The 14,104-nt window shown below is 46.8% G+C and overlaps 1 protein-coding gene across 1 annotated transcript; it reads right to left on the bottom strand.

Moving 5' to 3' along the window:
• Positions 1 to 7,334: 7,334 nt before the first annotated feature.
• On the bottom strand, positions 7,335 to 12,577 carry LOC119296246 (ABC transporter I family member 6, chloroplastic-like). The gene is made up of 7 exons (XM_037574643.1): positions 12,231 to 12,577; positions 12,072 to 12,122; positions 10,238 to 10,459; positions 9,981 to 10,103; positions 8,786 to 8,962; positions 7,799 to 7,898; positions 7,335 to 7,613 (listed from the first exon to the last, which is right to left on the bottom strand). The coding sequence occupies exons 1-6, from the start codon at positions 12,489 to 12,491 to the stop codon at positions 7,809 to 7,811; spliced, it is 924 nt and encodes a 307-aa protein (XP_037430540.1). The 5' UTR covers positions 12,492 to 12,577; the 3' UTR covers positions 7,335 to 7,613; positions 7,799 to 7,808.
• Between the last annotated feature and the right edge of the window lie 1,527 nt (positions 12,578 to 14,104).

Raw genomic sequence — 14,104 nt, 5'->3', positions numbered from 1 at the left:
CTGCTCCTTTTATAGTCCTGGGGGAGCCAGTTGACCTCGCCTTCTAACCACTTGTTGTGGATATGCCATGCTCCACATAGCTCACTGGAAAGGTATGACGCAAGGAATAGTTGGGGGCAGCAACTATCGACGATGCTCCAGGGTACACCCTATTGTGCGCTCGTCACCTGTCATCAGCAAGCAGGAACTGACAACAGAGCCATGTCATCCCCTGCGTATGGGCAAGGTCAAAAGGCGACATGTGAGTCTCGATGGATGGGACATAAGTCGATTCCAGAAAACGTGGCATCGTACGTCTTCGTACCTTCCCCACGTCTCTCCACCACTGACCGAGGCAGAGACGCAGGCCACCCAACACAATCATGCCCGGGGAAATGGTGCAGAGAGCTAATTCCAGCAGATCCCGCAGTAGAGTATCCCGACGTGGTGATTAGGTTGAATGGGAAACATGAGACAAGTTTACCCAGGTCCAGGCCCTCCTTACAAGGTAAACCCTACTCCTGCTCTATGTATATTGTGATTGGGGTGTACAAAGTACATGTATAACCAAAGGATTGCATGATGATCTATCAACTAGCTTGGCCTCTTATATAAGATATCGGGGCACCTAGGGTTACGCAACCTAGCCAGCTACGTTGGTGGAGGGGGGGGTCCTCCACGGCTCGTGCTTCCTTGTCTTGAATGGAAAGGCTAAAGTCTTCTTCAAGACGGAACCGACCTAGGGGGCCTTGGGCCGGCCTAATGGGGCCAATAACCAGCAAGGTGTGGCACCCCTGGGCTGTGACACGGCACAACACGAACACGAGCAAGGGTAGATTAACACTATCGTGAGGGCCTGATTCCTGAATCTAGGTAAATTCGGTCTCTTGTTTCCCCTCCGATCTATTCACTTGGCCGGGATACCCTATCAAAGGATCTGCCGGACTCTACTCCAACATTTACGTTATTTTTAACTAATAGAGATGAATAAAACAAACCATGTGTATAAAAAAACAAATCATGGCAATGTATTCTACTCCAGCAAAGTAAGAACACTTGACTACTTTCATAGAAGGAAATTTTGACTGACTTCCAAAATTATCCAGTTTTCACCCTTTTTCACACCGACTTAAATTTTTATTCAGAGTTCATCTTTGATTGCAAGTAATCATGACAAAGTCCACCACCGAGTATCATATTGATGAAGTCGAGGTCAACTTGCATGGCCAGGAAGGGAGGCGGCAGCAACTCAGAAAGATTCGGTTGTTATTGGATGCGTTAGCACTGAAAAAAAATGCAAAGAATGCGATGCAACAGGAACGGCTAAGTCAGTAGCCACTCACCATTAGTGGCTGGCGGATAAAGGATAATAGTCTAGACCATTTGCCTGGATTGCACCTAAGAAACTTTTTGCATAGTCCACCACACCCAACTAGTGAAGAAAATAGTATTCTTCCTCCGAGCAACTGTGCTTAATGCAATGGCAAGTCCAGTAGGTACCTGCTGTTAGTGGCACATGGGTCAGAGCCTACAATACCTGTCCTGAATAAACATAAGAACCTATTGCACATTTTCAATCAGTAGGAACTTGACCAGATACCAGAGAAGCATTAACTGATATTCAAAACTGTCTCCAATTGTAGAGAAAATTCGGATACAATTTTGTCGGTCGTATGCGCATGCAGGATGCTGCCCTGCATTTTTTTTTTTTTGAAACAAAGGCAAAAGCTTTGCCTCATTCATTAATTAAGAAGGAAACGGACAAGAGTTTGCAACACATTGTGAAAGAAAAGAAAAATGAAAAAATATTGCATCATGGTCATTACTCTCCCGGCATCAGAAGACCCACATTTTTTGCCCCGGCAGTGATCCAAAGTTTAGCCTCGCTCTTTATGTTGATAAATAGGATGTTGGGTGGCTTGAACTTGTTGCGGAAAATCCTCGCGTTCCTCTCATTCCATATAGTCCAGCTAACAAGCATTGTGAGGGAGGCCATAGCTTTCCTATGCACCCTCGTTGCGCTAGACATCCTTGTCCACCAATCCTTGATCGATCGTTCCCCCATCCAAGTAGTAATATCCATGGTATCCAATTGTAGCCATACTTTCAGCATTTCCCAGAGCCTCAACGTGTATCGGCACTTGTAGAAGAGGTGAGCCACAGATTCTTGCTCCCTCTTGCATAGTGGGCAAAGTCCGCAATTGTCCCAACCTCACTTGGCCAAACGGTCGGCGGTCCAAACACGATTTTGAATTGCTAGCCAAGCAAAGAACTTGATTTTTGGTGGAGCCCAAACCTTCCAAATGGTTTTATTCATTTCTGTGCGTGCAATGTCCAAGAATTGCGCCCTATACGCCGAGGCTGTGGTGTATTCACCATTCGTTGTGTGCTTCCATGCGATGGAATCCACCCTATCCTCCTTGAGATGAACATTCCGAAGCAAGGCCCAAAGATGGATAAATTGACGGATATGCTCGAGTGAAAAGGAGGTCGAAATTTTGACTTTGTCAATCCACGCGCCCTCGAGTAAGGCTTCGCGCACCTTCCAATTTTTCCTCGTAGAGCACTCAAAGATGAGTGGAGCCACATCTTTTGGTTTCCTACCAAATAACCAATGGGAGTCCGAAAAAGGCGCAATAGCCCCATTGCCAATAGTGATGGTGGTCGAAGCATAGAAGAGGTCCATGTCGTCCTCGTCACAGGGATTTCCCATTCCCACCCACATCCGATGGGAGTCATTCCATTCATACCAAGGCCATCGTAATCTTAGTGCACGGGAAAATTTCCCAAGATGAAGCACACCAAGGCCCCCTAGATCCTTGGGGCGGCACACTGTCTCCCAATTGACCTTGCACTTGGCTCCGGTCGTCTTGTCCGTCCCAGACCAGAGGAAAGCTCTCTCGATCTTGTTGATGCTAGCAAGCGTGCCGGGCGGGATGGTGAGGGAAGTGGCGTGAAATATCACCTGCGAGGTGAGCACTGATTTGACAAGAACGCACCGACCCTTTGTGGTGATATTCCCACCTTCCCAAGAGACAAGGTTGCCTGCGACCTTGTCCTCAAGGTATTGGCAGTCAACCCTCTTGAGCTGCCACACGGAGAGAGGAAGGCCCAAGTACTTCACTGGGAAAGAGGCTCGGGAGGCCGGAAGCTCATGAAGGATCTCGTCCAAGTTCAAGCTCCCACATCTTATGGGGACGACAGAGCTTTTCTGGAAGTTTGTGCATAATCCCGTGGCCCGACCAAAGCAATCCAGGATGGTTGCAAGGTTCAAAACATCCTCCTTTAAAGGCTTGACAAAAACAGCCGCGTCGTCCGCATAAAGGGAGGTCCGGAAGCAAGTGCCACGCCCTCTGATCTTGTGAAGAATCCCGCAGCGAGTGGCCACATTAAGAACTTGTTGGAGAGGATCAATGGCAATGACAAAGAGGAGAGGAGATAGCGGATCTCCTTGTCGAAAGCCCTTCCCGTGTTTGATGGCATTGCCGGGTATCCCATTTAGAAGGATTCTCGAGGAAGATGTCTTAAGAAGAGCGGTGATCCACTCCCTAAACTTGCTTGGGAAGCCTCTCCTTTGAAGGAGGTCGAGGATGTATTCCCACCGCACAGAGTCGAACGCTTTGCGTATGTCAAGCTTGAAGAGGAGGGAAGGAGTCTTGCTCTTGTGAAGCCGTCGCGCGAGATTTCGCACATACATGAAGTTATCGTGGATACTTCGTCTCTTAATGAATGCGCTTTGGGCATGCGAGACAAGGTTGTTCATGAGGGGGGCGAGTCGTAGGGCAAGCACTTTAGCAATAATCTTGGCAATGGCGTGGATGAGGCTAATGGGCCTATAGTCGGTGATTCCTTCCGCCCCATCCTTTTTGGGCAGCAAGATGACATTTGCGGAGTTTAACCAATGGAGGTTTCCCACGTGAAGATTTCCAAACAGATCGATGACACGCATGACATCAATTTTGATGATATGCCAAGATTTTTTGAAGAATGCCCCTGTAAAACCATCCGGGCCGGGGGCTTTGTCACTAGGCATTTGTTTGATGGCATTCCACACCTCTTCTGTGGTGAAAGGGTCATCAAGGCCATGAAGATCTATTTCCTCAAATTCGAGGTTCTGCCAGTTGAAGTCCATGGTTCGAGGGCCCCCTCTTCCAATGGCCTCGGTGAAGTGGTCATGAATGATTTTCTCTTTTTGCTCGTGGTTCGTAACCCAACCGTTGTTGTGTTTGAGGCGATGAATATGGTTTTTCCTCCTTCTCGCATTCACCCTAAGGTGAAAGTATTTGGTATTAGCATCTCCCGCCTTGAGATTGCTTGAGGGGGCACATTGCTTCTTTCTTGTGCGCTCAAGAACCGCCAAGCTAATGACCCTTCTTTTTAATCTTGCTCTTAGGTCCATCTCCTCAGCAGATAAAGTCCGTGACTCTTGAGCAACATCGAGCCTAAGGATAACCAACAACGCAGCATGTAGGTGCAACTTGGGCTTGGAAAACAAACTTCTACTCCACTCTGCCAATCTCATGCCAACTCTCTTGAGCATGTGAAAAAGGATTTGGTAGGGCTCAGAATGGCCAGTGTGCGCAGCCCAAGCATTCTCGACAACCTCGGAGAAACCCGGGATGGAACACCAAAAGTTCTCAAATTTGAAGCTCCGAGGCCTACGAGGCCCTCGATCGTCGGCGAGGAGTAAAGGGCAGTGGTCAGAGAGCGAGGAGGAGAGCGCATGTAGCACATGGGTGTCAAACTGAATGTCCCGGTCGGCATTGCAGAAGTAGGAGTCAAGCTTGCAAAGCGTGGGGTTCACCCGCTCATTGCTCCAGGTGAATCTTCTGTTTTGAAGATGTAATTCTTTTAGCTCACACGCCTGGAGGGTGGCACGGAAGCGGTTGATGCGGCTACGATTTATGTTACGCTTGTTCTTGTCGCGCGCACGGTAGATTTGGTTGAAATCCCCCAAGGCCAGCCACATATGGCCAGCCGGTGGTTTTGGGGCAAGGAGCTCCGCAAAGAAATCATCTTTTCTGGAGTGCGCGGTAGGCCCATAGACCGTAATTATCTTGAAGCGGGAGTCGGAGTTCAGGACGGAAACGTCCGCCGAAAGGCAGAACTCCGAGGTGACAACATTGGAGATGCTGACATAACTATCGTCCCAGAGCATAAGGATCCCTCCACGGGTGCCGGTAGCCGGCCTCTGGGCAAAATGTTTCAGACGGTGGCCACCAAGATAAGATGCGGTGAAGCGATCAATATCTTCAAGTTTAGTCTCCTGGAGGCACACAATCTGGCATGTAGTTGCTGCAATTGTTTCGTGTACAGTAGTGCGTCGATTTGGACAGTTTAGTCCCCTCACGTTCCAACACAGAAAGTTGATGGATTGTTCTAACATAATTGAACAGTCTTACGCCCTTGATCACAGCGGCATAATGCCAACAAGGAAAACAAATGGCTGAAAGAACAACCATCGCCACTAGACAATAACTTGCGAACCCAAACTGGGTGCACTAATCTCCTCATGCAGGAGCCCCTGGGGTACATAAGTTGTGCTAACATAGCTACTAATTCAACACCAGCATACTAGGCCACCTGGCATTAAGTAGCAGTAGCTGCCACCTCTTCTTCATGATCAAGACCATTGGCACCTCCCTGTGCAATTATGGCATCTTCGACGGCCATGGCCTGGGCATCGTCGAGCTTGAAAAGGGCACGCAGTGCAGCCAACACCGTGCCAGGGATTTCTTCCTTGAACTGCTCCTCAAGCTCAGCCAGAGCCGCCGCCGTTATATCTTGCCCATCTTTGACGATTCCTAAGCTGCGACACACCATCTTCTGTGCTTCCTTCTGAACTGGAACGATTCGCGCGCGCCCACTTGCCCGTAGCCTAGCACTGGAGCGCCGTAGCGAGAAAGCAGCCCCTTCCTGGTCAATGGACATCCCAGCCATGGTCTTTCTACGTCGTCCTGGTTGTTTCCCTTGCAGTGTTGGAGGGGAGCCCAAGATGGCCTCCTGACGCGGCTGAAACAGGGTGTCAAACCCAGCCGGCAGTTCCTGCTCTTCATGAACCATCACCTGACTTGTAGGGGTGACATGCAGAGTAGGTGCTGGACCAGGAGTCTGGGGCGGCGTAGCGGAGACAGCGACCGTCTCGGTAGTAGGGGAACAAACATCATCAGTCGCCGTACTGCAAGGTGTGCAGCAAGCATCGGTAATGAAGGGCGGCGTCTGTGGGGCAGAGCTCGTCACCGGAGAAGCTTCAAATCCTGGGGGCCGTGATGCAGATGAAGACGGCGAGGGGAGCATAGTCCTGGACGGAGATTGACGATCGACGGTGGCATCCACAAATTGGCGGATGACCCTGATATCCACGACGTTGGCGCCGATCGCGGACGCAAGGGCCTCTGCCACGGCCTTGCAAGAGGCATCTGACTGCGCCCCGGCAAGCCAAACTGTCGCCACATGACCAGAGCTGGTTGGTGTTTGGTGCAGCATATCCGTAGCAGCAAGACCTTCCCTCCGCAGGACAGCGCCTCCGAGTTGAGGCCATGCTGACGAGGTGGGCATTTCAGCTTGCGGAGGAGCAGGCCAACCACGAGTCGGTGGCCGGGGAGCCACGGGGGGAGCTGTAGCAGGCCGCCGCAGGATCTTCAGGGAGCTGAGCGGGCGCCACGCGTTGGTACATCCGCGAGCACGGTGGCCGGGCTGGAGGCAGCGAGAGCACCTGAAGGGATCCCGGCAAACCAAAGCACGGTGACCCGGGGCGAGGCAGCGGCAGCATCTCCCGTGCAGCCAGGCAGGAAGGGGGCGTCGAGCAGAGGCCGGTGCAGGAGGAGGCGGGAGGCGCAGGCCACGCCGGGAGCACACGAGCTGCCATCCCTCGCCAGACGCATCTGCGTCACGCCCCGCATCCGCTGGAGAGCCGCTGCAGGAAGAGGACGAGGCGCCGAGGAGTTGAGGCGACGGGACGATGATGATGGATGCGACCCGCGGCTGGACGCCCTGGAGCTCCGGCGGCGTCTCCGGCACCATCTCCACCGGCGCATTGCGCAGGGACCGGTCATGGGACGACGGCGACCGGATCGGCGACCTGGATCTGGCATCAACATGCACCGGCAACGACGACGCACCTGCAGGGACCACCTGCGGGATGAAGTCCAACGGCAAGCGAGCCGGAGGGGGCGGCCGCAGGCAAGGACCCGGGGTGATGGTGGCCGGCGTGGCCACAGTGGCCGGCGCCGGGAGGGGATCGTGGAGGGGCTGGGCTGGGGATGGGTCACGAGACATCCTGTTTTTGTCAATGTCCAAAGTTACAACAGTTCAGAAACAAGAAGATAAGTGCAGAGTCAGAGAACAGCAGTACGTATCGCCCTGCATGTATAAATGTATTAATATTGGAATCCAACAAATCTTACAGGACAAGAAAGAGAAATATGGCCGAGGGCAATTCAGAACTCCAGTGCTCCACCTCCAAAAGGATATGCCTGGCCAAATGGGCACTAGCTCTACAATTTCACATAAGTTAGCATGTTTTACTTCCAGGCTCCATGCCAGTTTCACCGGGCATAAGAATATATAGAACCCAACTAGTCACCAGTTTGTTCAGACATATAGACTAGTGGCTGGGAATTCAAGCATTTGACCTGTAAAGGAGCATCTAAAATCAGCCAAATCCATAAGAAGCTGGTCCATCTTTGCAGAACCAATATAGATAGTTCTTTCATCATTCTTCACCATGAAGATGCATGGGTCCTCATGCCACCATAAGAGCAAACAATGTCTCTCTCAAAAAAGAATTAGGAAAAAGAAGAGTGAACCAAAGAAGAACCTTATTCATGCTATACAAAATAAGCAATTGATTTGTAGCCACCCTCGTTGATGTGGCTGGCTAGAGAGCTGTCACCTGTCTTCACTATCTTGCCACTTTCCTGTAAGTTACCAATCAGAAGCATTATCAGTGACAGCACATGCCCTTTATTGAAGAATTTAAAATCGTTGAAATACTCACAACACTGTTCCTACATTCTACTCCCTCCGTCCGAAAATACTAGTCCTCAAAATGGTTGTATTTAGACTTATTTTAATTATAGATACATTCATTTTATCCATTTCGAGGACAAGTATTTCCGGACGGAGGGAGTACAAGATTAGGATGGAAAAAGAAGAAAGATTGACAAAGGTGCAAGTGATATTTTGATTATCAGCAAGTGCTGCCATGGGGTTGAATGCTAGATTGAGAAACAGTTACTTTCAAATGTGTGCAACCTGGTGAGACCATAGGTCTTCACCACCTGATTAAATAACACTACACATAAAAAGTTAGGCCACACAAGTTCAGTCACCTCTTTGGCAGTACTCTAAAGATGCACAAAACAGAAAATGAACAGCCAATTCTGGGTCCAAATGAATCTTTCTTGAAACAAAATAGAGGAATGCTTAAGGCTCAGTCTGCAGTTACTGAACTGTGTTGTGTTAAACTTATTTTATAATCTGCTGTGGGAAAACAGCCATGAAAGCGGGCAAGAGTTGGTTACCAAACAGAAAAGTACCAATTCTGGGGCCAAATGAAATCTTCTTGAAACAAGATAGAGGAATGCTAAGGCTTAGTTTGCGGTTGTTGAACAATTTTCTGCTTAACTTACTTTATAATCTGCTGTGGGAAACAGCCACGAAAGCAGGCAAAATTTTGTCACCCAGACAGAAAAAATAGGCAAAAGCTGGTTGGAAAATCTGGACAATCATAATCCACCTCAATGCCAAACACAGCCTAAATAGATACCTAAACTCTACAAAACAAGTATGCTTGTGAGCTTACCATGATGTGAACATAGCTAGGCTTAATAAGATCCAAAAGACGTTGGTAATGTGTAATCATCAGGACGGAGTTTTGGGGAGTCAAGAGCCCATTCACTGCATGAGCTACATCTTCAAGTGCATCAACATCTAATCCAGAATCGATTTCATCGAGGAGGGCTAAATCAGCCCCAAGGACCTAATTCACAAACTATGAATCAGAAGTGGAAATTTATTGATGTAGATAAATAAAGATTTCTGATAAAAATGTTCAACAAGCATTCTCTGTGTCAAAGAAGGTATGCTTTAGACCTATGCAATAAAATTTGCTGATAATGTTTTGTAACAAACATATACCTAACAAGTCTCAACAAAACAAGGAGATTGGCATGCTGCATAGAATAATGAATATATAATACAAAATTAAAACAATAAAGTGTACACGAAGATGGTCATCATTTAAGGAAAGAAATGCCTAATGAATCTCAAATGCATACACACCACTGATAGGTCTCGGCATCAGATTAAGCTTCATACAGAACATGTTCAGAGCTGAAAATGTATGGAGACACAAAAAGGCTGGCAAAGAAATCTAGAATGAATTCATTGGATAGGGGAATAAATGGAAGAGTTTAACTCAATGGTTCGTTGCAGCAAAGAAGAGACTGCAGGTAAGCCAACAGATTTATTTTCTGAAGATCCTCAAAAATTAACTCCATACAGCTTTGAGATATTATGCATGTATATGGTTTAATTTGTAGCAATATGGTCATCCTTGGATACCAAGTATTTGTGGAACTATGAACTGGTATTATGATGGTATAACATCCCATATTGGCATTATAATCAGTCCAGCAAATCAAACAGGAACTGCTATTCATGATCCTCTTATCAGATGGACTGGTTGAACTCTCTAATTTGCATATGTGAAACAAGGCATCTAATCTTTCGAAGTTCATTTGGTCTGGTTTAGCATTTGGTGAACTAAAAAACTTGCTAGTTCAGATTTTATTAACTGTCAGCAACTACTTGGTCTAACAGTTACATTTTTCAACAACATACTGTATTGAATATCGCAATCTCAAATACTTCTATTTTTGTTAATCTGCGAAAAAATTGATACATGAAACCTGCAATATCTAATAGGTGATACAATGGTAGCACATAAGTGATGTAACAGCCAAATTAGGGTGTCTGATAGCCCATAGTAATCTTACAGAAAGTTGCAGTATCTCATTGCGCTTTCTTTCTCCACCACTAAATCCTTCGTTTACATTACGATCAAGGATCTTTGGCTCCATCTTTAAGGCCTCGACTTTTTGTGATACAACAGAATAGAACTGCATGATAAGGCAAAATATATGTCAGTTTGTACTTATCATAGAAACTAGTTAGCAACATACAACACCATATTATTCTCTAGTACGCTAAGTATAAAAAGATTGATGGCTATACAATAACATAATTGTCAAACCTCAAGAGGTCCCAAAGCTGGGAGACCGTCCTTCTCTCTGCGAGCATTTATTGCCATGAGCAGAAAATCATAATTGCTCACTCCAGGAATTTCAATAGGCGCTTGGAAGCTCATAAAGAGGCCTGCAAGAGATCTTTCCTCTGGCTCCATGTCAATTAAGTTCTCACCCTTGAAGAGAATGGTACCACCAGTTACCTCGTAGTGTGGATGGCCAACAAGAACCTGTAAAAAACAGACAGAACACTCAACTGAATGTCTAGATATGAGAGCCAGGAACAAGGTCAAATCAGGTCACCTTGGAGATGCAAACAAGGCAAGGGGTTGAATTAAATTGCACAATTATGGTGGCTGAACTTCCCACAGAATTTGCAATGCTCGCATTACATAAGAAAGCTCGTCGAATACTTAAGGGGTTGATCTCCACAGGTCCTACAAGTTTAAGACCACAAGCTTGACTATACTTTACTGGCTGTGTTTTTTAACCGGGCCTGAACTTACAAGGGTACTTCAAAACTTCTTGTATAAGTGGTTCATCTGGTTGGTTATTTTAGCAACAAAATGAGCACCAGCATTTCCTTTAACAATTTGGAGTTCACATGATGCCAAAACAAACTTGGTTGCATGGGTTCATTAAAGTATTTTCAAAATACAAGCTGCAAAACAAGTACTGAGCATACCATGTTCAGGGCCATTTGCATTGTTTGCCTGGAGCAGTTTGAAGGAAGCTTTGAACTGCAAACAAGTCCCTGGTTCACCCAAAAGGGGTCAAACGGATCTGCTTTACTGCAGTGTTTTTGTCTTTATGGCCTATTCTCAGCAAGATGGTCACTTAAGGGGAGTTGTTGTGACATCTTGCTGATGCTTTCTACAAATAATTTTGTCTTTGCAGCAACAGGGAACATTGCTGAAGGGAGTTAGGCTGTTAGGGGAGCAACCGATGGTGGACATGGCGGTCAGCAGAATCAAGTGATAGCCCAAGGTCCTAACAGAAAACAAGTTAACCAAAAGGAACCTTGCCACATGATAAGGTTAGAACCTTTATGCGTTCTTGCAACAGATCTTGGTAGTCTTTTGTCGCTCTCTGTAAGAATTTAAGATGATCTGTTATGCAAACTTTGTATGTCACTGTCGAAAAAAGCTCTATTATGTTCATATGTTCTAGCAGAGGTGTTACTTCAAGTGATTGGTGGATGCTGTTTTATATGGAGGGGCTCTGATTGCTCACTGTTAACTGGAATACCCGGCTCTTTCTAGCCTTAATTTCTTCTGGATTTGGTCCCCAAGAGGTTGCACGAAAATAGGCTCATGTATGCACCATACATCCAAACAAGAGACATAAAAGGCATAACTCTTGCAAGAAAATCACCTCGTCCATCATGGTTTTATACATCACTAGATGATCCATCAAATTTGGTTAAATGACCCAATTCTTCATTTCGTACTTGGCTTATGAAGGACGAGGTGGTGATGGGCTAAATCCATTTGATTCATTAAACCAAGTGACCTAGGATTGTATGGATCATTCACCATTTTAATATTTGATTCCTCAAACCAAATAACACCTAAGATTCCAATCACAGTTGCCATACTAGAGAAGGCACGTGTAACTTAAATGGCATCGAAATAGGCAAGCACACAAATTGAATACTGATTCTAATATATCCTGGAAGGGAAACCAGATTGAACTCTTGATTTTGGCCATTTCGATCCTCTTGATCTCCATTTCTCAGAGACATCTCAAACAGGCACATAAATGCACGCAGGCAACAATTTCTCAGTGGTTTTCATAGTAACAATCGAGACAAATTTGGACGGGTGAGCTGTAGGACCTAACCTTTGTGAGGGTGCTCTTGCCGGAGCCGTTCTTCCCCATGATCGCATGAACCTATTATCACACGCAGACAAACCCAACACAAGTCAACACACCAACCCTTGCAGACCCAATCAAGCACTACACCAAACGAGCCGCTAGTTCTTCCAACCCAACACGAACCTCGCCCTCGCGGATGGTGAGGTCGACGCCTTTTAGGATCTGCTGCCCAGTCTCCTTGACGGAGGCGGTAAGCCCGTGTACCTCGAGAAGGAGCTTTCCAGCGGACTCGGTCGCCGCGGCGGAGGCCACAGCCGAGCGGTGCCGTGGCCGCACGGAGATATAACCCAGCGGCGGGTGGCCGCGGAGGATGGGGCGGGATGACGAGGAGGAGAAGAGAGGGGATGAGGAGGAAACTGCGGCGACGGCGAACGGCGGCGCCATGGGAAGGTCAGGGGCGAGGCAGCAGGTGCGCGCCTCAAGATGCTTCTTTCGCGGCGGCTTCGGATGACGACGGGGTCAGTAGTGGGCCAGCGGCGTCGTATTTGCCGTCCTCTTTGGGCCTCTTTGGGCCGGCCTGTTCACACCCTAACAACTCCACGGTACAAACCCGAACTAGGTCGAAATCTCTACTTCTCTCTCTATATATACTACCTAAAAAAGGCGTAATGATCTGTCTCCCCTCTTACGTCGTCGCACTCGCACCCTTTCGGTTCTCTTTCGTCCGACGCACCCCGCCCCGCCGATTTCTTTTTTTATTCTCCCGTACCAAGTTCTTTTCCCGGTAATCAATCATTTCTCGTCGCCCCTCTGATGTAACCCCTTAATTACGCCGAAATCTCCGTGTACCCTTCCTGAAATATCACGCGGGACATCCTCATGTTGTCTTCAGGGCTGGCCCTGAGGGGGGGCAGGTGGGGCGGCCGCCCTGGCCCCCGAGTAGGAAGGGCCCCCCGATTGATTTGGTTTTCTATAACAGGTTGACTGATTCTCTAAAAGAAACAAAAAATAATTGATGGATTAGCACATCGTGCAGTCTTCTCGGCTTAATACTCTTCCTTCCCGCAACAAATCAGCCTTGCCATGAATGACGACGCCCCGCCCACTTGTCTAATTGTAATTTTTGGCTGCTAGGCGCCATTAGTGGAAGAAGGTAATGCGGTTTCCAGATTCCCATCAATCTTCTCTTCAATGCAAATTTTTTCTTTCTATTCTTGTTGGATCGTTCGTTTCCTGAAGATTATCCTCGTACATCTCTCTTTCTCACACTCCAGTTTCTTGTATTGATTGGGATTAGAAACAGAAACTTGGACTTCTGTTCGTGACGCAGCAGCAAAATCTTGTGATTTTGATTTTTCTAGCCATCCAGGTACCTTGTTCCATGCCTTTCTTAGCACTTTTATTTAATTAGCAATATTCTTAATTTCTTGTATCATATGTTGCGTGCTGATTAGCAAGATTACTATTCATTTAGACGGATGCCATCCAGAAAAAAATCCATCTGATAATTCAGGAAAAACATGCTTATGAGTTAATTGAGTCACACATGAGTTGTTGGCATTTTTTTCAGAGCAGATACAAGTGCTCTACGAATTCCCTGCAAAAATAAAACAATATCTCTACTTCTAGGAACTCCAAGGAGTTAGCTTTAGTTGTTGAAAACTATACCAGGCGTCAAGCCTGGTAAGCTATCTAAAAAAATAAAAATAAAAAATAACTAGTGAAAATTATAGGAAGATAAAAAATTTAGTAGGCATGATAGTGCTACTAATTCACCTAATAATACAAATATATACAGTATAAGGGTGGATTGACAAGATCGATTTTTACTGTGAATGTTTATGACCCCAGTTTCTTAATAGTCAAGAAGACAAGGCACCATAAATTATAGTCTGCCAAATATTTATTTGCAGTTGAAATAGAAAAAAATATGCACATGTTTATGTGGCTTTAGGGCCCCTCCGTGTTGCCTCGCCCCAGGCCCCGGAAATCTCAGGACCGGCCCTGGTTGTCTTCTTCTGCTTCCATCTACCCCGCTGCCCAAAAATACCAAACCC

Source organism: Triticum dicoccoides, chromosome 4B (assembly GCF_002162155.2).
Source record: "Triticum dicoccoides isolate Atlit2015 ecotype Zavitan chromosome 4B, WEW_v2.0, whole genome shotgun sequence".
NCBI lineage: Eukaryota > Viridiplantae > Streptophyta > Magnoliopsida > Poales > Poaceae > Triticum > Triticum dicoccoides.
Note: the sequence above shows the minus strand (reverse complement) of the source record. Positions and strands in the feature narration are given on the sequence as shown.

Bases quoted from the DNA above. Each gene is read 5' to 3' on its own strand.
- LOC119296246 (XM_037574643.1), bottom strand. From the start codon at position 12,491: ATGGCGCCGCCGTTCGCCGTCGCCGCAGTTTCCTCCTCATCCCCTCTC. The intron at 12,123-12,230 runs GTTCGTGTTGGG...GTGTGATAATAG, and splicing joins TCACCATCCGCGAGGGCGAG to GTTCATGCGATCATGGGGAA. The intron at 10,460-12,071 runs GTTAGGTCCTAC...TGTTTTTTACAG, and splicing joins GCAAGAGCACCCTCACAAAG to GTTCTTGTTGGCCATCCACA.